Source organism: Urocampus carinirostris, chromosome 18 (genome assembly GCF_059441175.1).
Source record: "Urocampus carinirostris isolate Australia breed hairy pipefish chromosome 18, RoL_Ucar_1.0, whole genome shotgun sequence".
NCBI lineage: Eukaryota > Metazoa > Chordata > Actinopteri > Syngnathiformes > Syngnathidae > Urocampus > Urocampus carinirostris.
Genome location: NC_142366.1, coordinates 23,460,794 through 23,484,284, shown reverse-complemented (window position 1 = coordinate 23,484,284; position 23,491 = coordinate 23,460,794). Strand labels below are relative to the sequence as shown.

The 23,491-nt window shown below is 45.0% G+C and overlaps 2 protein-coding genes across 2 annotated transcripts in view; both read left to right on the top strand.

Annotated features, from left to right (window-relative positions):
* snx16 (sorting nexin 16) overlaps positions 1–19,715 on the top strand; it is a 52,018-nt gene extending 32,303 nt beyond the window's left edge. The window contains exon 8 of the mRNA XM_088322831.1: positions 19,672–19,715. Within this exon, the coding sequence (XP_088178957.1) occupies positions 19,672–19,693 (22 nt within the window). The 3' untranslated portion in view covers positions 19,694–19,715. The remainder of the gene's footprint in view (positions 1–19,671) is intronic.
* LOC148348674 (uncharacterized) lies at positions 14,784–23,245 on the top strand. Its single transcript, XM_088322835.1, has 3 exons — positions 14,784–15,080; positions 19,672–19,745; positions 20,537–23,245. Exons 1-3 carry the CDS (start codon positions 14,975–14,977, stop codon positions 20,741–20,743), a joined length of 387 nt encoding a protein of 128 aa, XP_088178961.1. The 5' UTR covers positions 14,784–14,974; the 3' UTR covers positions 20,744–23,245.
* Positions 23,246–23,491: the final 246 nt, after the last annotated feature.

Below are 23,491 nucleotides of genomic sequence, written 5' to 3'. Positions count from 1 at the left end.
TAGCGGGGCTAGCCACCGAGCCGTTCGCTCTTCCTCCTGTCATATACGCGCATATATATATATATATATATATATATATATATATATATATAGATACTGTGCTTTTCGATCGGTGCCGATCTAAAAGCTTACAAAAGTCTGGATGCTTACCGGTTGGTCAAAAATGCACTCCGGCGGGAAACGTTCCCTTCGTGCAGACGTTACTAAAACCATTTTGTATTTCCATTTTGGCAAAATGGAATCCGACAATGAGGGGCATTTGCACCTTTTGATGTTAAGGTCGAACACGTGATGTTTTTTCTTCCGAACGTTGATCTCTCTTTTCATCCGTCGGTTCATTCGGCATCATAAGCTTTATGGTCGGGCGCGTGACCCTTTTCGATAGGAAAAAGACGACCGTTTGGAATCCCCGGTGAATCGCCTTAAAAGCGTCTCCTCGCCGTCACTCTTTACGGAGAATGCAACACGACGTCGGGTGCAAAAAAGGTCGAGCATTTTTGGACCCGGTGACGGCATCGGCAACCAAAGTGTAGAGAGGAAAACGCTTCTTTTCGCTCGATCTTCGGATCGTCGCCTCCTCAAAGCCGTTTATTTTAAAACGGAATCGATCGGCGGCATTATCTCGGGAGGTAGAGCGCTCGTCTCGGGATCGAGAGGTCGCACGTTCGATTCCCGGCTCCTCCGCGTTATCCGTCGAATTGTCCTCGGGCAAGACACCGAATCCATAATGGCCCCGATAAGCGGGTCGGCGCCTTGCGTGGCCGCTATTGGTGTGTTAGTGTGTGTGTGAATGGGTGAGTGTGAAGCACATTGTAAAGCGCTTTGGGAGCTCTTCGTTGACTTGAAACGCACCATACCGTATACATCGATGAGAGGAATGTGTCTTTGCTAGGTTTTGCTGGTTGGAAGCACTTTATGGAGAAAGGAGAAGATTTAACCGAGGCTTTCATTTTCTTCCGTTGTCTACGACGACGCGGATCGCGTCGGAGTTTCCGCGCGTTATTTGGTGGTCGGACATCCTTTCGAAAGTGCCTTTTGCGTCTTTGGCTTCATATTTTCGGGGGCGGGTTTAGGAATAAAAGCGTCGCCTGCGATGAAAGGAAGTCGTGTTATAACGACGCTTATGTGTATAAGTCGCTGCTTCAAATAGGCCGGACCGAGATGTTTTTTTCTCTCCTCCGTGTATACGAAAGTGTGCATGCCAACTGAAGTGACTATTTCAATCCTGTACATGTCTCGCCCGGCTCACAAATTTGAAATGGAAGGTATGAGCGTCGATATCTTTTTTTGTGAGTTTTCTGGATTTTGTACACGTCGAGTGATGGCGAACGCCTCGGGGTCCCGTCGGATGAGCCGGAGGAGGTGGCCGGGGTTAGGGACGTCCGGGCTTCCCTTTTAACGCTGCTGCCCCCGCGACCCGACCTCGGATAAGCGGAAGACAATGGACGGATGGATGGAGTGATTTCGAGTCGCCGCTTCTCACTCTTTTAGCGCTTTTCCTCTTCGAACACATCCCATTCAAATCGGCGTTCTCCGCAAAAGCCGGGTACCGATCCGAATCAGATTCGGGGGTGACGGAGGAGGGGACCTGCTTAAGCTACCCGCAAGGAGGGGCCCTTTAAGACTGAGACCGGGGGTCTCAAACTCAACACCAGGACTCCAAGTGACCGAAATGCACCGTTTGAAAAGGAGAGAAATTAAAAAAAAACGAATACTTCAAAAAAGAAGAGAAGACACAAAGTAAAACTCCTTTTCTCCTTCTTTTCATCTATTTCACTTTTTCTGCTTTCTTGTCCCCTACTTTTTTTTTTGATTCCCGTTTTCCTTTTTTGTCTTTTTCTTATTTTGTTCTTCCCCATTTTTTTCCATTATTGTAAAAAAAAAAAAAATCTTTCCCTTTTTTGCCTTTGGGTAAAAATGTGGAAAAAAACGGCTTTTGCTCCTCTTTTGTCTGCGTAGTTTGTCGTCTCCGATTTCAGTCGAACTACACACGAGAGCAACAACGAGCAGACAAATATCAAACGCTGTCCTTTTAAGAAGATCAGAACATATTTTTATCGGCGCCGTTATTCCGGAAACTCCCGTTTGGCCCGACCTCACCCGGACCTTAGCTTCCCAGGGCCCCGATTCGATTGATTTTGAGACCCCCGATTTAGACCCTCATTCAACAAGCCATACTTTTTGATGCTTTACTTTGTTGAGTCACAATTGTCAAATTCTTTTATTTCAACAAGGATAAAAAAAAAATGTTCATTCGAGATATATCCATAGGGTTCGTAGGAGTGCTTGATATCTGAAAGTGCCTAAAATGGAATGTTGTGTTCTCAAGGTTTAGAAAGCGCTTGAATTTTGGCCAAAGCGCTCGTGACCGCTCGAAATCGTCGCCACGTTTCCCGGCATTCTCGACGCGAAAAAAAAATCGATCTATTCTGCCGTTTTGGCGGGTTTGCTTCGCCGTCGCGTTTTTTTCTTTCCTTGTGACTAACGGCAGCTGGCATCAGTTTGTACGCCGTTGTCATGTGCTCAGGAGGGCGGGCGAAGAGAGCAAGAGGCCAGGTACCGTAGGAATTGGAAAATTGTCTCTGAAAGCGCTTCGAAAGTGCTTGAATTTGTCCAAGCCCGCCTCCAGGCATTTTACATTTGGTTCTCTTAGCAGCGAACACTCAGATGACCTCATTCCTTCGGAGCTTTATTTCATTTCAGAATAGAAATACAAGAAAGTGTTTAACCCCTTTACTGCTTGATAACCGATTGTATATAGGATCTCTGTTGTACTTGTCAGTTTGAAACACGATGTCCTGTTTTGCAATAAAGGGATGAAAATGTAAAAGCCAACAAATCCGTTTCATCCTTGAACTGACAAACCGATGATGTATATTGTCGGTCGCGGGCCGAGTCTGCAGCCGGACCTCCTCCGGGGAAAAGTGCATTTTTCTTGATTTGTTTCCCCTTTTCAAGCGGAACCACTGCTAAAGGCTCGAAATGTTAACTATCGTTTTAAGGCTCTTCTCAATCTACAGCCGATCGAGCCTCACCGAGCGTGGCCGTGACAAGAAATGGCGTCCGATGCCTTTGCCCTCCCGCCTAAAAACGAGGAGCCGGATCCTAATCCGCGGGTCTAAAGCCGTCCTGAAAATACGTCTCACCGGAGGGGGCCTGACTTTCGACTCCGCTCAAAAGTAGGAACGAAAGTCAAAAGGTAACTCTTGACGACGTCTCGGTTGTTCAATCGGATCATCGAATTCTATCCAATTCAACGAGACATGACGTTCGATTTGAAAGAAAGATTGAAATAATGCACTTTAAAGAACAATCAAATAATAGCACAAACCAAGGAAACCAGACATGGGGACTTGAGACTTAGTGACTTGGACTCGAGTCGACTCGAGTCGCTGTTTTTATGACTTGTGACTTGACTTGGACTTGGCAATCTAAGACTCGGGACTTGACTTGTGACTTGACTTGCCCAAGAAAAAAATACTTGGGACTTACTTGGGACTTGAAGGTGAAGACTTGAGACTTACTTGAGACTTGCACATGTGTGACTTGGTCCCATGTCTGAAGGAAACACCTCGAGGTCACGCAGCACATGTCGTTTTTTTTTTTCATCAGTCTCTGCCAGCGGAACAAGCTAGCCCATCGACTTGTAGAAATTGGGGGCGGGTGGGAGAAAAAGGCCAGATGGTGGGGGATCCCTTCAATCAATATAATACCGATAACAATGGAACGTGCACAAAATTCATACATTATTCAGAAAAAATTCCACTAAATTACAACAGCGTTTATTTTTTTACTCTACCACAAGATGTCGCTATTTTGTTTTTTCATTTCAACTTTGAATCTGTGAATAACGCACAGCTAAATGTAGCCTAATGTCACAGAGTACACTTTCTTCTTCACAAATCTACTCAAAAGTCCAAATTATTTTTAAACTCCTTCTAGAATTACAAAATGCCCTAAAAAACTTGCTTAAATCAATGTAATAGAGTAAATGTATGTTGTTACGATTCACCTCTGATTATAGAACACTAAGGATGACATCAAGCCTTTCCCGATTGAGTTTATCGCAGGGCTCCCCGAGCGACTTTTTGTGACGAACGAGCGCAAAGGGCTTACGCTCTAAGATGCATTTCTATTATAGCAACTTAGCTATAGAGCTAAAAGGTAGCTTGATAGTTAGCTAGACAGGTAAAAAGCGAATAGGAAGCTAGATCGCCAGCTAAAAGAGTAAAAAGCCAATGAAACGGCCAGATAGAAAGATTAAAAAGCGAGATATCGAGCTGTAGACAGGAGTCCAACATTTAGCTTGATAGCATACAAAAGAAATGTAAAAGGCTTGCTAGATAGCTTACAAAATAGCTAAAAATGTAGGAAGCTAGCTCGAGAGATCAAAAGGTAGCCAGATAGCTAGCTAAAAACTGCACTTCTTTTGCCCATTTGCTTTATCAAATCCATAAATTGCTATTAAGATTGTTGTATTTCCTGGAAAAGAAATCAACCAAAATATGATTAATACATCAAAAGATTCTCATCGTTACGAATCGCTTAAAAATAATGATCGATACCAGCATCGATTTATTTTTATTTTTATGAAGCTCGTCAACTGGAATGATTGATTTGAATTTCCAAAATAACCTTGTATAATGAGGTTTACCAGCGGGTTAATCAAGGGTCGGATGGACTCAGTCAACCGATCCGAAATCCCGATTCCCCGGCACCGGTGAGCTCTTTTGGTAACGGGCCCGCTTCGGTGTGTTCCGCTCCGTGATGAAACGTCTCGCTGGCGATAGAAATTCTCTTCTCTGCAAGAGATCGAGTTCGGCAAATGGGATTTTCCTCCGATGGCATTTTTTGCAGATCCTTTGCCACCTTAGGGTTTCGTATTTACTAATAAATCAAGTATTCGTTTCTGACACCAAGATCCCGAGAAATCCATAAAGCACCCGCTTTACTCGTTTCTTCTTTTTTTTTTTTTTTTTTAGCCCTCACCACGACATCCAGTTTTCTCTGGGTGGACAGAAAAATCGAGAGCGCCATCTCTACGTACGAACGGAAAAGCTTTTGGAAGTAGTGACGGCCTTCCAAAAATGTCTAATCCACCCAGCTCACCGTAACATTACTCTTTGTTAGGGTCTGGCACGCCTCTGTCCACCAGAGGGCGCTCGCTTGCTTTGTCAGCGGGACAGGTGTGTCTTCGTAAGGACATTTTAGGACAGCGTTTCAGGGTGGGCTGTTTTTTTGTCGACACATTTTTTCAGTCCCTCCTGCTTCCTGAGGTTTGTTTTATTGTTTTACCGTCGTTTGATTTTGGGCGGTCGTTTTTCGCCGACGCAGCCTTCGGGAGTACTGCGAGTTTCCTGCCTCCCACGTTTGGATCCTACCAAAACCAGGACACTCTTGTCTGCATTCACCTTAGGTCCCGAACGTCCTCGCTAAGTCTGCGAGCGACGGCGTCAATCTCCAACCTCGCGACCGAATCGGAGGACGCGGAATGGCACCGCGCGACTTTTCCGCCGACACGTCACATTCCGATGAACGCGAGGCCCGGGCGTCAGCCGCTTTTTCCCGACATTTCCTTTTTTTCTATATAAACTATCTTTCGTCACTCACATTTTTGGGATTTATTGAGTCGGTTGCACAACACAGAGGTTTATTCCATCATACTTTTAGTGGAAGTACGATGTCGTCAACAGGATTGATTTGCGAAGGATTCCGTGCCGACCGAGACCGATCAAAGACGCCCCAAAACTGCCTTTTCCTCTTTTGATAGACTGTCTCTTCTTCTTTAGCTGCTTTTTTTCCCTACCTTTTCTTTTTTTCACCTTTTTGTCTCGAATTGTTTTTCTTTTGTTTCTGTTTTCCTAGCTTCGACTTTGCGTCGAGATCCGACTCGTTGAGGCGAATGATTTTTGAAATACGCGTTCCCGTAGAAGTCATTTGCAAATAAGAACGGTGCGAAAATATTGAATGCATAAGGCGCACGTAAAACTCCCATTTTCTTCAAATTGTCTCTCGTGCGGAGCGGTGTCTTCGGGTTTGGGCGCCCGCCCCGGGACCGAGAGGTGACGGGTTCGAGCCTTGGCCGAGGCACAACATTTTGGGGTGAAATGCCGCTTTTTTGGCATATCTTTCACATTTTGTATACCATCTCCTGTGACCTCTATGCGTCTCTTGTGACTTTTAAACGACTCTTGCTCGATGGCCATCTCATATATCCCGCTTTTATTGTCAGCGGAAGTATTCGTGGATGCTAACGCCGTAGCGTATCTAGAAATTGGAAAGTTATTGCGCTAGCGCAGGTTGAAGAGACTCGTCCCCCCCTAATATGAACGAAATCCAAAAGCTCACTGTCCCTCCATTGAATACTTTCCGGTTTTCGTCCGCCGCGGTCCCTTGATCTCTACGCTCCGCGGAAGAACGTGGAAACCGTTAGCTGGCTAAACAGCCGAATGCCCGTTGTTTTGTTATTCCTGGCTGGGTTTGTAGCATCCGGTTAGCCTGCCGGAATCATTTTGTATATTTACGACCGGATCGGTGTTTTGTCGCTACGGTTGTTTTTTGTTGTCGGTCCCCGGCTATCCCGGCCGGTTAGCCATTTTTAGCAGCCCGGCTAGCCTGCCTTATCCCGGCCGGTTTAGCCCCTGTCAGCGCTGTCGGTGTTATTTTTGCCATTCGGCTCCATTTTGGCTCCTCACCTTCTGTCGTACCGTTGCCAAGACACGAGGCCTAGGCGTTCCCTACGAACACTAGCCAAACTTGGCTCAAAACCTTTCGACAAGTTAACACGTAAAGCAATACTGGCTTTTTAAAAAAATCAGTTTGAGTTTTTTTTTTTAAAGATGAATTCATCACGCTGCTTCAATTGATAGGATACCTTTCTTGTGGTCTTATAGTACAGGTTATTCATCTTGCTGTTATTTGGGATTTTAGCCTAATTTCAAGTTTCACCATCATTTCCTCTTTTGTAAAAAGAAAATGACAGAAGCGACACTAAATTGAGCGGAAACGATCGACCGCCATTTCTTGACATAAAATGGGACTTTTTCGTTCGGTGAGTTAAAAGAAGAAAATAATTCCGATCGACATTCATGTGCGAATGTTTTTTTGTTGACAACTTCCTCAAACTAAATAAGTGAGTTCGTATATTTTCCTGTACTACCTTATGAGCAGATAAGTCATCTGCTGCCACCTACTGATATACATGAGAATATCAGTAGATGGCGGCTAAGGGCACGCTTTTAAAGTTGTGCGATTTCCCGCGGCACGCCGGTGGAAATGCCATCTTTGAGCGGGCCGGCTAAACGCCCGTCCCAAAATACAAAGGAAGAAAAGGCTTCGAGTGCAGCCGAGGCCGCGCGCAGAGCGCCAAATAGCGCGATAACCGGATCCTGGTTCGATGGCTGGCGAGCCCGAAAAGGCCCTTTTTATGAGCAAATATTACTCCTTCGCAAAATCGTACTCTCGGCGTCGTCCGGATTCGGATACGCTCTGAAGCGAGTTCGGTACGTGCCGAGCCGATGTAGCGCCGCTGTTATGAATAGTTGGGCCGGTATATATATAGGACGGCGTTTGAACTCCGGTGAACGAGACCCTGTTTCGGCCGCGTCGGAATCCTCGATACGCAAAGCTCGTCGGCTCCGTCGATTTTTTTTTTTTTGCGAGTCCCCGGACTCTCCTCTTCTGGACTCTGAAAAAGACGAGCTCGTAAAACTGTCCGTCTTTGACGGCGAGCGCCTTTTGCCTTGTAAAAGCCGACCGAGCGAGACGTACGCCGCGTACTCTTTTCCAGTTTGCCGACACGCCGTCGCTGCTAGGGGGCGAACGGCGACGTCCCCTTAAAGAAAAGCCGACGTGCCCGCCAGTGACACGTAACCCGTGACATTGACTTGAGTACGTTTTGGCACATTTTCTATTCCTAAGAATATTTGGAAATCACAATACTTTTGACTTTTGCTTGAGTAGATTTGTGAAGAAGGAAGCGTACTTCTACTTTGCTATCAAGGCTACGTTGAAGCCGTTACTTAAATCTCCTCCGCTTGAGTACGCTCCGGTCAGTCTCACGCGTTTGTCACGCTCCTTTGATGTAGATTTAAGCAGCAGTGACCCAAACAACCACCAGGTGGCACCTGTGAGCAGGGTTAGGAACTTTTTTTCTTCAATGTATTGCGGGACAGTTATTCGTTAAGTGATTGATTTTTATATTTTTGAGGGAACCATTTTGGTGAATGATTGAACTCATTAGGTAACTTCTTTTAAGTTGTATGGAACATATTTGAAATCATTCATTATTTTATTATTTATTTAGTGGGAACATTTTATTTATCCGTCAAGTTTTTTATTCATTTAAATAAATAAGTTGAGTTTAGCTATAAACGACACAATCAAAAGATATATTAAACAAAGAACCTTGAACATAAAAGCAAGGGATAGATGTGAATGGCCAAGGAAAGTTAAGAATGACTGAAAAGGACGCATGTGATGCGGAGGGGGTAAACCGGTGTATGCCGATGGCCGGTTGCTTGTCACCGCCACTCGGCCCTCATTGTGCTGTGGGCTAATTGTTGGGAAGAGCAAAGTGGAATAAGAGTCAGCGCCATTTTGACTCTCACCAACTCCCATTAGGGGGACAAGGCTTCCATAGAAATAATATGTTGCTACATGACTTGAGTATTTTCTTAACCGAGTACTTTTTGACTTTTACTCCTATTCGGACGACTCATTTTGATCCGTACTCGAGTCCTACCGTTGCCGAGTAACGGTCGTTCGACCGGAGTCATATTCCCCTTTTTTTTGTTTGGAAAAACAAGCCACGCGCTTTTGCTCGAGGAAGAGCGCGGCGCCGTTTTTCAGAAGACGGCAGTTTGGATCCACGCCATTTTAGCGTAGCAACGACGACGCTCGTTTTGGAGCCTAGAAGAACATTAAGCTCCTTTTGGACGTATGACTCGACGCTGTTTTCAGCTCATAAACCCACCACACTCGTATTTTTTTGGGAGGAGAGGAGAAGGCCATTTTTCACAGTTACTCTAGTCTGAAGCCGTTCGTTTTCAGTCAAGAAGATAACCGTCGCGTAAAATCGGGTCGGGAATTTTACCGGCTAACCGATGTGTCCGTCCCCGTTTGAGTCGCTCACTATTGACTAAAGATTCAAATCGGTGATGAGTTTTTTTAAAATTTTCAATACGGGTTGTCACGGACTGAGGACGGTGAAAAAAAAGCTCGCGATCGGCCGAGATCGGTGTCAATCGAACGTTCAGAGGCTCGAGGCTATCACGGAAATCACCCGACGACGTTTATTGGTTACGACGAGGATTATCGAATGATGCAGGAATGCTTTGAGGCGGAATTGTTTCGGGCATTGTCGTGTCAATATTTGACATCCTCGGATTCTCTGGACTTTCCCGGGTCTACCCGAGCCGCGGGACAGGATCGGAGAGCTACGCCGGCTTCGTCGCGCTCGGATATCTGCTTTGAGACCGACGGTGATGTTTCTGTCGCGAGTCCGTTTTGAAATCCCGTCTTGAATCGGAAGATTCTGCACTTTCCGACGATAAGTGGCCTGACACATTGGAATGACTGGAGTCATGATGAAGACACCGCTTTGTTCATGAAGACTCTGACAGCCAGCTGTATTCAAGCTAATAGAAGATGACAGCTTCCTTTTTAAAATTGGCTCGTTTTTAGCCAAGAAGATAACTGTGCGTGTTTTCACTGTCAAGTGACACACGGTCGGTTTTGTTTTTTTGAACTCGAAAAAAAAATAAGCTCGATTTTGGCAAAGTACTGTGAGCTTTTTTTCGGCTTAGAAAAAGAGGACGACGCTATTGTTAGCATAAATAAAGACGTCGGTTCATTCCGGTGTTGGGAAACACATTGAAAAGAGTCTTGACTTTTGTTGTAAACAAAATATTTCAAGGGCTACGTGTGATCTGGAGTGATTTATTTGACACTGCGGTGTTAAATGCATTATAGTGTTGAACCGTTTACTTTTACTGTGAACAAAATACTTGAAGTACAGTAGCATATGTCTACTTGAGCATTTGTTTTAGGTTGTTGGAGTTGGATTTGACTCAACTCACCTTCTATTGTTTACTGCTTATTGTTATCTGACGATATTGTCCATTTTTTAGCGCTTGAAATGTCGGATAAACGTGTTCCCGGTGAGGTGCCATCGTTATTAAAAAAAAAGGACTTCTGTTCTTCTCTAATACCGCTCAGAATATTTCCAATTCTTTGAGCCTCACGACGAGTGAGTTTCCCCGGTAACTGGTTACTTTTGGCTTTAGAATAATACGGTAAGAAGTGGTGAGTAATCAGAACTCCGGACTTTTTGAAAGTACCACGCCCGACACTGCTTATTTCTCACAGAAAGGCCATTTTCTTGTCATCCTAAAAGCGGACGCTTGTTTTCGGCACGCCGCTCGCGCCTTCGCCTTTGTTTTCAAGTGACTGGTTTTCGGTGCAGAGGAAGATGCCGCTGCTCCTTTCAAGCGTGGAACAGGACATTTTGCAGCCTCCAAAGCAAAAAAGAAACCTTCTCGCTCTGATTTTGTAAAAAAAGGAAGACAATGTTCAGCGCTCTTTTTTGGGGTAACGTGACCGCAAAGGGCACGCGCATATGTCCAACGCCTGAAATTTGGAATCTTTCTTTGCTTTTTCCAGACATAATATTTATTGGAAGCTGTCCTATATGGACGCCGTTCTTAATGTCCTGTGTTAATGTAAAGGAACGGCGCTTATGTCATTGAAATACCTCCGTGCCGACGATCGCTTTGGCTTTTTTTCCCCCGCCGATAAAAATCAGATGTTGCGTTCGAACGACGGGTTCCGAGGAACCTTTTTTAAAAACCAAACCGTCCAAAGAATTGAGGATTTGCCGCACAACCCTTAAAGCGAGGCTTTCAACTCGCTTGCTAGGATAATTGTGGAGAAAGGAAGAGAGAGAGGGAGAGTGACAGAGAGAGAAAGAAAAGAGAGGGCGAGAAGAAATGGAAACCCATTTGATTTTAAAGATCAAACCTGGTCAGCAGCATCAGACTCCATAATGCGGTATTAACCTTTAGCCTTACCACGGATCCTGTCGGTATCCAAAGTCGGCCGCAGAACCTAATATCCGGTCGGGCCGCCTTTGCCAGGGATAACAGAAATCAAACGCTTCGTAAAATTGGTCACAACGCTGTAGAGGAATTTCGGCCCACTCTTCTTTGCAAAACGATTTTGAATCTACCATATTGCGGGCTTTTCTAGCGTGAAGTGCCGGATTACGGTGAACTCGATTGGATTTAAACCCAGACTCCAGAACCTTCATTTTCTTTAGTTTTTGAGCCGTTCAGAGGCGGACTTGCTTTCAGAGCGTTGTTCTGCCGCATGACCCGAGAACGGTTGAAGGTGACTTACCTTCGAGTTTAGTTCGATCTCAAACCTGAGATGTCTGTAATGAGCCTGCCTGATGCTAAGCTCTGGATCTTAAGCTATTTCATTCATGGTTGACCAAAACTCTTGAAAGTTGGAGTGCAAACTGAGGACAATATCAAACCAAACCAAACAACTTGTCAGCGACCGTTTCGATTGTGGATCGACACATCGGTTAGCCGGTGAAATTCCCGACATCGTTTGATGCAATTTTATTATCTGTATTAAAATCACAGCCGAGCATGCAAATGTAATGCGACTCGGGATCCATTTGACACGTGATTATTTCGCGCAAGTGTGCCCATCAGTGATAGAGATGGGAAAAGAGAAGTCGACCATTTACAACTCTTTAACCGTTTCTAAGAATTGGCCCAAGTCGAACACACGGTGGCAAAGTTTTTAGCTGTATACCGGTCGTCTCCAAACGGCCAATTTCGGAACAGCTAAACTTACCCTAAGAAAAATGGTGAAAATACAATGTTAGATTGTCAGATTGTGATTACATTGGACAGGGTACTAGGAAAGGCTTTAAGCTACCGTCTCAGCTAAGAAGCCCATGCTACGTTCGTGTGCAGGCATTTGATTGCGAAAAAAAAAAAACCTCAGGCACGAATAAAAAGCTTCAATTTATTTTGTCTTCCAACTCAGATGACTTTGCGTTAGTGGCACTTGCAGTGAGAGTGTTACCTTAGTGTCCAGATTCTCCAAGAGGAGCATTCAATCGACTCGGGTACGTCTCGGATCGGGATCAGAGGCCGATTGGAAAGTTAACGGGTTCACATTTTCCTCAGCACTTTTTCAACCGCCCCGGTGCATCTTTTGGTGCACAGCAAACACATTACTTGTTATCGTAGAATTGGATCCGCAGTGCAAATGAAGAAGAGGCGTGAAACCATTTTCAACGGGCAATTCTTTTTGACTCGCCTGCGGACAAAAACCCGAGAGAAATTAGGGACGGCGGTCACGCTTCCTGTTCGATTCCGGTCATTGCCCTGAGCAAATTCTCTTTTTATTTTTTGACTTTTATGACTCGTATACGACTATAAGCAAAGGCCACGGGGCCGCCACGGGGCCGCCGTTAGGCGAAACGGAATCGTCGGGTTTATGTTTCGAGCGTCCGAACGGGCCGGCAAACGGAGCGTTGCCCTGGCAACAGCGTATCCCCAAATAAAACCGGGTTCATCGAGCGAAGCCGGCTTGAAAAGTTACGAGTCTCTCGCGGCCGATCGTTTGCATTATTTTAAATAGCGAGGAGAAAAAAAAATACGTTCAATATAGCAGGTTTTCAAATTGGTTACTACGGTGCTTGTTAAGCCGTGTGTGGCAGGAAATGGCAGACATTTATTCGGGCAAAACGCCACGCCATTCTTATCTAGATCTTAACTTGCTTTCTTCAGCCGAAGACCTGGAACATAGCTCATCCGTATCAGTAGATGGCAGCAGATGACGTTTTTTTTCTTTCGATATACTCATTAAAAGTTGGTGATGTAGAACGAGGAAGTCAATTTGATAACGTATTCCCTTTGATAAAGCCCCAGTGTTGTCATATTTGACCACTAGATGGCACTCTGCCGTCTGGTGCGAGTCAGGGCCAGCGCCGCAGAGCACAGCGTAGTAGAAAAAGGCCAAACAAACATCTCGGTGTCGACTTCTGGGCAGGGATCTCCCCGTGTAAACGGAATTTCTTCGACTATGATTTTTTTGGGTTCAAAATCAACATTGGTGTGATAGTTTATGAATTATTGCCCGGTATTCAAATCGATGTGTTTTTTATTTTTACTGAATGTTACATACTGTCCCTTCAAGATTGCACGTCTGAAATAATGACAACTCAAATGAAGTCAAAATGTTGCAGGGGATTTGGTTGCTCTGCAGAAGGATTTTCTTCGAGAAAAACGGAAAAAATTAGAGTGGAGGAGAAAAAAACGTACAAATCCTGATCATTTAAGCCTTCAAAAATATATGAAACCGTTCCTGGAAATTCTCGTTTTGAAGCTTCATTTTGCCTCCAGACTTTTGAACTTAGCTCAAAAACTAGAGATAATATCACAAATGTTTCTCCCTTTTTTCTAAACATCACTTAGCGACAACATTACTGTTTTCTTTCGAATATTCGGTCGCGTATCGTTTTCTAAGCCGCGCACAGATAGACGCCGGGTGGTGCTTAAGAGCCTGCCCCGCTGACATCTGTCTGAACTTGTGCCCCTTTCATTTCAATGTGTTTAAAGCCTTTTTGAGTTCGTATTAAGGGGAAAACGTGAAGTAGGACGTAGGAGATGAATATCTCCCAGGCGGTGAAAAAGGCTGCTGTTTAAAATGGCACCGTTGCTAAACAGTTGATCACTGACACAAAGTGAAATATACTATATTTAGTATTTTCTAAATATAGATATACTCTTGTAGTATAACCTGACCAGAAAAAAAGAGTCAAATCAGGGGGATGTAAACAAAAGTAAGGGATAAGAAAGCAAAAAAATCAAAATAAGAGAAAAGGAAAGAAAGGAGTTAAAGAGAAAAAAGGCATGTCGAAAAATCATCTCCTTTTTTCATTCTTATTATTTTCATTTTTCTCTTTTCTTTTTTGGTCCTTTTTTTGTTAATTTTCTTCTTTTTTGAATCCCTTTTCTTTTCAAAAGTAATGATGTGCCTTTCGGTCTCTTTGAGTCTCCGTTCGCATGCATGATTAAAAATCGCAGTTCTATCTGTGGCTCTGCAAAGTACACGATTCACACCGGATTTCTTCTTTTTTTTGGAAAAGTTTGGAAATGAGCTTTGTGCTTGAATTTGGCCACGAAAAGGTTTAGGAACCCTGATCCTAACTACAATCTCTCACGTGTGGCGCAGCGCCACCTGACCTTGTAGCCGTCACCCCTCGCTTCTCCAAAGCGAAAGACCAAATGGCCGTGGCAGTTACCGCCGGCTTTCTTCGTAGAGCGCAAGGTTCGGAGACGAGCTCAATCGGTTCCGGGATCGACGCGCTCCAACTGTTCGCGGAACGAAACCGTTTTCCCGCCGTGAAATCATCAAGAACAAAGTGGTGCGCTTGATGCTTCACAAGTGGAGGGAGCTGAAAAACCAACAAGTCTTTACTTTGTCATCGATAGACAAATAAAGCACAAGCGATTTCTGTTTCGCTGCCGCTGTGTTTTGAAATCGGCACAAAATTTGACGCTCGCGGGCAGCGGAGGGCGCCGCGCTCTGTGTTCCTTCCAGAAGCGGGAGCGGCTCCCGAGACTGCGCCTTTTCGCGGGCCGCGCTCTACGCTGGTGAAAATCCTGACATTCTGGCGTTCGGAGCTTCCACTGTACTCGGCTGATGACGGGCGGAGGAACTTTGTGGAAAGGGTCCAATGCGCCCGGGGCTTTGCGAGTCAGACGCGAGACGGAGAGGGAGGAGGGGTCTACGCGCGTTCCACCATAAATGAGAGCGCAGCGAGACACAAAGACGCAAAGCCGGACCGGACCTCTCGGCGAGAAGGCTGGGAGAAAATCGCTCGTCTTTCTTCCATCCTCCGCGTATGGCCCCACGTTTCCTCTGAAATCTATCGAAGAGGAAATCCAGGATGAAGTTGTGGCTCTTGTGCTTGTGCGCTCTTCATTTGACTTGCGTCAGCGGAGGACTTCTTACCGGCAGCCATCTCCAAATGGGCCAAAACAGCAGAAGGCCAGGTAAGACGCACAGAGCCGGAGACCTAAAAGGGATCGCTTTTCTCCCAAAAATCACGTATCGGAGCGGCGGAAAATGCCTTTTCGTCTCGGGTTCTAAATCGAATCCGATTTACTGCCGCGTATCATAAGCCGATCGAATGCTCTCCTTTATCCGACAACCCCTAAAACCGAACGCGCGGACACACGCCGTGATAGAAAAACAAAAGATAGGAGTTGATGACGAGTGAAACGATCCAGAGCTTGGAAGGTGTGCTCGATAATAACACAAGTTTGTCAGAGAAGATTCCATCCGGAAGCTATTTGAAAGTGTTGTGAAATGAGCCGGGAGAGGATCGTTTGCTAGGAGGCACCTGGAAGATCCAGAATCAGATCTTTTACAACAACTCAGGAACTAGGGTGAGAATGTAGTTGGCCCAAAAAAACTGGTGTAAAATACATTTAAAATGTTCCACTAAAAACATGAAATATGTCAAGCAATCATCAGTAATAAATGAACCGGTAAGTCACACGTGCTGCGAATACATGCAACTTTTCGTACGAAGACGGGGGCCTCCAAAGGCTGCATGTCTGAAACCCCTTGCTTTAGAGGTTTGCTCCATAGTAGTACATTTTACAAGTTTTTCAGAGAAGATCCCATCTAGAAAGTGTTTTCAAGTCTTCTCCAGGGCACCGAAATGGTCTAGGAGAGGATCGTTTGGGGAAGTTTGCTAGAAAGCACTTGAAAGATCCAGAACGGATCTTCTACGAGTTTTCGAGAGAGCACTCGACGTAATCCGTCGATCCGAACGTTAACTCGGCCCTTCTCGTCTAAATGACTTTGTAAATCCCGACTCGTGTGAGCGTGTGTGTGTTTTGGTACTTAAATGATCCGCAATTTGTATTGCATTGCCGTAATACGTTGTATTGTTAGGAAAGAAAAAGTGACAAATTCATATTGTTATTCGACGTTATCGTTTCTTAACGGACTAACCAACGACCCCTTTAATGAGGTAAGACACGATAACGAGTAGTCAACGTTTGGCTTTATTGCTTTTTTTCTTTTTAGGCGATTTGATCAATTTATGATGTGAAGTTACTACGTGATTGATCAAAAAGTAATAAAAGCTCACTGGAAAAAAAAACAAGCCGAAGCAAATCACCGAGTTGAACGACGTGTTCAGGTTTTTTGCTTGTCTTAACCGAAGCCCCGTTTGCAGGCGGGAACATCGCTTCCAGCATTCTTTTCAGTTTAGAAGGCGAATCCGACTCATATGGCACTCCAGAGCGATTTGTGACTGTCTCGGCTTCCTTCCGTCACGATAGACTTCTCGTCTTAGGGAGCAAAAACTCGCACACGATTGCGAACTATTTCTTTTCGAGCTCTCATGGGATTCTCCGAGACCGACCGAATCGATTTTCCCGTCGGCATCCTAGAAAGCGTCGCTCTGAAATCTAAAACGGGAAATCGCTCGCATCCGACACGCACCCAAGAACGTAACCTAAATGACCTGAAAATACGTCTTTGATAATGAGAAGTACTGCCCGATGATTGCTGGGATGGGCTCCAGCACCCCCGCGACCCTACTGAGGATAAGCGGCGCAGCTAATGAGATGAGATGAGATCACGAGAAGTCATTGTTGACTTTATTTGACTCCGTAATGACATCATAAGAAATGCTTCGCAACTTCTTCTTAAGACGAGCACACGAGTACAAACCTTATAGCTTTTCCAAGACTCCCGAAATATTGCTTCTTAGTACTTATTCACACCATTTTAACCTTGTTAAATGGTCGACGGTAACATTTCTTTAGAGCTTTAACCAGTTACTGAAGACCTCTACGCCGCTCTACAATATACTTCACACTTGACCCATTCACACACACACACACTCAAACACCGATAGCGGAGTCAGCCATGCTTATCAAGAGCACGAGGGGTTCAGTGTCTTGCCTAGGGGCACTTCCGCATCTAACTCGAAGGAGCCGGGAACTGAACCTGCAACCTACGGTCCCACCCTACCTCCCGAACTAGTGCCCCGGATCTGACATTTTGGATGGGACATCGCTTAGATTGTTTGCCTCGGCTGGGAAAGGCTAACTCAGATCCACGACAAGAAACCGAAATGACGTAAAAACACGTCTTTGGCACCGAAGCGCAATCCGTGACTTTATTTCCACCCCGTCGTTGTGGACTTTGCTTTTAGGATAAGAATGGTCTTTATTGTTATTGATAACAACATAGCGAACATAATATACAAGCAGATTAGATTTGGTGCTCCTGCATAAACACAAGGCGAAGACTGACAGAATAGGGTTAGGGTTGGCCCTTTATCGCAACAGGTCTCAAAGGGCAGCACAGCATCCCCTGATCTAAAACAGATATGAGGAAAAGGAAAAACTTGAAGAAACCTTGAGAAGGGGCCACATATGAGGTCATCTCTCTGGGCAAAAATGCACAGACATTGTCTACGTGAAATCTAGGTCATTCGTCGGCTCTAGAATTGGCGTGTGTTTAAAGCCTAGATCGAAATACTTCCACTGAGGTTGTAGACGTCATCTCGGATGGTGGCAGAGTATTTCAAAGCGCCCGTTGGAGAACGCTCTGCAGATTTCTTCTTGGCCCTTGGGATCACGAGTAGACCAGCATTTCCAAGCGAAGGCTTCAAGCGGGAACATTGGGGGGGATGAAATCTGAGAGATATGAGGGGGCAAGTCCATGCATCATTTTGTTTCAAATCACATCCTAGACTGACGTGGGGCCAACGCAGATCAGACAAAGTCATGTGATCCGACTTTCTCGTCAGAGTTAAAGGCTTGGCTAGTTGTAGCATTTTGTAGCATCTGCAGGCTCTTGATGCCAAACAAAGATGGGAAAAAAAGCTCTTTAAGGGTTAGGACGGATGAGGGTCAACTGTGACAGCGCAATTTTTGAGGGACTTCACAGCACTGTTTGAAAACAAGTCACGGCATTTAGATCGGGGGGCTCTCGATAGATGCAGAAAGCGCTTGCGTACTATTACGACAGAAATAGAAAACAAATATCCAACTGCAGTCATAGTAAACTATACGAGAAATATCGCAATGATACTAGTATGGAAATACTAGAAAACTACAGTAATACGACAAAAATACTGCGGATATACTACAAACAATATCCTATGGAAATACTATAAAAATATTGTAGAAATGCTCCAAAAATACAACTAAATGTGAATGGTCTGCATTTCTCTAGCGCTTTTCAAGTCAATGAAGAGCTCCCAAAGCGCTTTACAATGTGCTTCACACTTTCCCTTTTACACACTAACTCACCGATAGCAGCGTCAGCCATGCAAGGCAAAAGCCTGCTATCTGGAGTAATACTCGAAAAACAGGGGCTGTTTACTTCCCCGGCAAATATTCTTCTCTTCACATTAGCATCGGAAGACGCTTTGCCCATCAGCGGTGAAACTCATCGGGTCGGCCGTTTGACTTCTAGCGTCGACGGCTCGGCTTTGCTCGGGATGATCTGTTCAACGTCGAGACCGTTTGAAAGTTTTACGGCCGCCGAGAAAGAAGTCCAGATATGTGTGCGGTTTAGCGTCAGGCGACAGTTTTATTGTTCCCGCCGTAGGTAAAAGAAAGGATCGTAAGGCAATCTTACGCCATAAAGCCTTTATTGCCCTCCTTTTCTTTTTGGCCAGGATTCGAGACCTCGCCTCATAAATCAGAGCCCTTGTCCAGCTGTCGTCGCTCCGGGGCTTCGTTCGCGAACACCCGTCGTAAAACGCTCGCGCCTTTGGATCGAGGGGAAACCGTTTGCCTTTACCGTTGCCTTCGTAAAATAGCCTTTTTTTACGCTAAAGCTTTCAGATATTTCCATTTTTGGGAAATGAAAGCAAATTCTTCATATACATGTACTTGAAGAGACATACTTAAAGACATGGTCGGACCCCATTGTCACTCGGAAGATTTGGAAGCTGGCAGTCTATTTACGGTATCTCCTCCACATCCTTCACTTTCTCTTTCTTTATAACCGTCGGATGACCAGGGCGCCGGCCGATCGTCGGGGTCCCGCCTTTCAATCCCAGCTTTTGTCCTGTCAACCCGGAAAAAAAGAAGCACGACACCCTAACTTATAAAAGGGGACAGGATGAAAAAACACCGGCCTGCTTGCAAAGAGAAATTCCGGATGAGCCTCACCACTCTAAAATAACGGACGCATTTGAAGCGCTGCGATGATATTCATGCGCGATAAAGGCTCTGCTATTATTTGATCGATTTGATCATCACTCAGTGAAACCAAACGCGCTGAAGAAGGAGCTTTTGTCCGCAGAGCGCGTTTGGCGGATTTGTTGAATTTTGTCTGTATATGGTGCGGCTCTCTCCCCAAAACGCCATTTCTTCATTTTGCTTCGATGGCTCTTTTGGGTCAAAGGGGTTCCCGAGCCCCGCCCGGATCCCGACCGAGTTCGACATGCCCGGGTTCATCCCAGTCAGGCCCCCTTCGCCAGTAAAAAACGGATTGCCTGAAACGCAAATGAAAATTCCTTTCTTTTTTCAATCGACGCTATATAATATCCGCTGTCGTCGCGAAGAACGAGAAAATGTCAACCTGTTGTTTTTGTCTCACTAGGCAACATCCCGACCAAATATAGGACGTTGTTTGCGAGAAGAGGCCAATATGAACACCAGAAGCTCCTGATGATGGCAAGTTGAAACAGATTTTTATTATTATGATTTCAAGCGTGCTTCCAACTTGCCCCTTTCACTGTGCAATGCGATACTCTACGATTCGGCTTCATTTCAATGTTTTTAGTGTCTCATTATTAGAACATTTATTATATGTAACATGAATCAAATCTCATCATCGACACCATATAAAAAATTATATTGCTATATATATAAATATATATATATATATATATATATATATATATCACAGGATTTGATTAATCATCAATCATATAGAAAATACATGGATAAATGTGTGTGCTTTTTTTCCTTTCTTTTTCCTGAAGTTTTGTCTGGCCTGGTCCGGCCATCTCCTTCTCATCCCGAATCCCGTCCCGATTCGGTCTTCGAGCGTATTTACTTCTCGTTAAGGCGAATCCGATCAAGAGCCGCACTGTTCCTCATTCCCAAATACAGAGGAACTGAAATAGCGACACAATCAAATCAAATACAAAACAAAATATTCAAAAATATGAAATAATACTAAACTCAAAAATTCAATACCAAAGACGTGTATAATATGATGAACCGTATGGTTCAACTACATTCCAATATATGGATCACCGTAAGATGAATAGGATTAAAACAAAGATACAATCATAAAAATGTTTCTGAGAGATGGGATTTATTGAATAAGGAAACGAATAAAAAACAGCCCTAGTCTGCGTTACGGCAAATATAGAACGGGTTGGAAAGCGAGGCTCGCTTTCCTCGCACGGAGCGAGAAAAGTTTGTGAAAGCTTTGTTTTTCTTTGGGACCCCCACAGAGACCCAAAGCGCCGGCGGTCCCCAAGAGCGCCCCCACCGAGGAGTCGGCCAAAGCCGCCCCCGCCTCCGCCACCTGTTCGGCGTTGGGGCAAAGCTGTTTGCCCCACAAGGGCTGTTGCGAGGCCTGCTCCTCCTGCCACTGCCACTTCTTCAAAGCCATCTGTTTCTGCAGGAGGATCAACGCGCAATGCACCAAAAAGACTTAAAAAGGAGCGCCACGCCGAGCAGGGGTCGGGAACCCGCGGCTCGCCGGCCACGCGGGGCTCTTTTCGGGAGGACGGGCGGCTCGGAGATCAAATTTCGCCGCCGCCGTCCCCGCTTCGCTACTTGGGAAGTTACTCGGCTCCAGCTTTTCCACTGCGGTTTAAGGTCCGGCCGTTACACCGACATACCTCTTTTGGCAGCGGGTCGCCGAGAAATTCTTTAAACGTATACGACCTGTGTTCAGTGTTTAGATACTTTATGACGAAAACCCACGGAGCAAACCGTAAACACCCCCAAACGCCAGAGCGATTCGATCGGTGAGCGGCGCGGGTGGGCGGATCTCTGCACGCAGAAGGAGGCCCCTCGCTCTCTCCACCGGTGCAGTCTAAATCAGAGGTCTCGAACTCGATTTTCGGCGGAAGTTAGGGTCCGGGTGAGCAAATGGGAGTTTCCACGACAAACAACGCTGCTAAATACGTTCCGCTCTTCTTAAAGGGACAGTGTCTGATATTTGTCCACTAGATGTCGCTCTCCTGTGTAGTGCGACCAAAAATGGAGACTACAAACTACAGCTATTAAAAGGGAGCGAAACGCCCCCTCTTCCTTCCCAATTTTAGTCCAAGAAAGTCAAAAAGAAGGGGGGGGGAAAGGCATGAAAATTAGGGAAGAAGAAAGAGGAAAAAGAGGCAAAAAAAGGAAAACGGGAATAAAAAGAATAGTTGGGAAAAGGAAAGGAAAAAAAAAGGAAAATGAATAAAAGAAAGAAAAAAAAGGAAGAAATGAATAAATGAGAAAATGGTAATTAATTTAATAAACACTGTCCCTTTAACTTTCATATGAAACTCTTAGCAAACTATCATCCCGGTGGCGGCAATTGTGGCCCCTGCTCTATAGTAACCGAAAGGGGCCGAATTTGAAGTGAAATGGGATCTGGGGCCACAGGCTCTGCTGTTATTCTTATTGGGTGGATCGGATGAAACGGATAAAACGGTCACACCGACCGATCCAATGAGCCGAAGAAGAAGCTTTTGTGCGGAGCCTGCCTTTTCTTGAATCCGATCTTCAAACGGATACGTTTTGGCTCTCTCCAGTTTTGTTTTTTTCCTGAAATATTTTAGGCCCCAAAAGGTTCCCGGCGGCCCCTCGCCCGACATATTAACCTTCGCGGAATGAGACGGGACACATACAAATACGACTTTGACTCGGTGAGGTATTCTCCATTTGTTTTCCTGCATACTTTTTTAAAATTTTATTTTGAAGGATTTCATATTAACAAGGCGAAGACTTGCGTAGCATTCCTATGGTTTTATCGAAAACTGAAAAGTCAGATCTTTTCTCTATTAAAAGGCTTTCTTTATTTTCCATTGTGACCTTACTTCTATCGGGCCTGTCGGGGGCGGAACAAACCCACCAAACGATGCAAACAGGAAGAGTTTTTCGGAGGCCGTCCGGATAATGCGCTTAAATGACGACGTGGGACCCTATCGCCATCTTCTGGCTTAAAGTCGTGATTGCAGCTTTTAGTTTTGAAAGGCCGCACCTCGCCTTTGACTCTCTGGGTTGAACACGTTTCTATTTTGATGACCGTATTTTCCAGACTATAAGGCGCACCCGAAAAAACCCAAATCGGCCCTAAATTTCAATGCGCGGCTTATAATCCAATGCGCCTCGTATGCAGACAAAATCGGAAACGCGTTCCCATATTCGAGTAATGATCGATCGGTCGATAAATATTATCACTGACCGCAGTTGCGTAAGAAGGGGTCGGTACGGGTGCTCGATAGCTTTGAAAATGCTGGAATTCTGATGTTGTGTTTTTAAAGTGCTTGGATTTTGGAGGAAGTGCTTTTAAATGCTTGAATTTCTTGCCGCGTTTCTTAGGTGTTGGGCTCGGGTTAGGATCTGGGGTTCGGGCTTCGAATAAAGCTTTAACGCTTATTTTATTGTTCCAAAATAGGATTGGAACTAGGGGTTGGAGGCAAAGGTTTAGGCTCCTTCTTAGGCTATCAAACTGAATTTTTGGTTCTGAAATAAGGTTAGGGCTAGGGCTAAGAACTTCACGTTAGGATTCTGAACTGAATGTAGGGTTCCAAAATAGGTTTACAGCTAGGGTTAAGGTTTGAAATGAATACTCGGCTTTTTGGATTTGTTGTGCAAGCTGAGCCCTCCGTCTACTTTGAATTGGCGGCGCCGCGCCTTATATAGGGAGAAAAGATCACGAAGGGGGCGCTTGCTCGTGCGGAAAATACGGTACATTTTATATACCATAATATCAATATCAGCTTTTGTTTTTCTACAAGTGCTCATTTAAATGTTCGCGTTGTAAATTGTATCCAGAGAGGAGGATGATTGAAAAGGTGCGCGTGAAGAAAATTCGGATTTTTGGAAATGACGCATTGACTCTCGTTCCCTTGCGACGCGATATTTTCAAGGCTTTCAAGTAAACGGAGAAAGAGCACCATCTGCTGAGTGTTTCTCGACTTTTTGGAATCGCCTGAACAAAAACCTAAATAAAAAAGGCTACCCGTTGAAAGACAAATGGTATGGTGGCATTTGTGTCTCTAACAGGGGCGTTATCAAGGGGCAGGGGCAGTGCCTCCCCACGGACACACTCAGTGCACCCAAAGAAAACTGGATGAAGAAGAATGATACAAAGACAGACAAAAGAAGAAAGAAAACCAAACAAAAAGGCAAAAAAAGATCCAAAAGAATCAAAGGAGAAAGGGAAGCAGAAATGAAAGCAAGAAAAT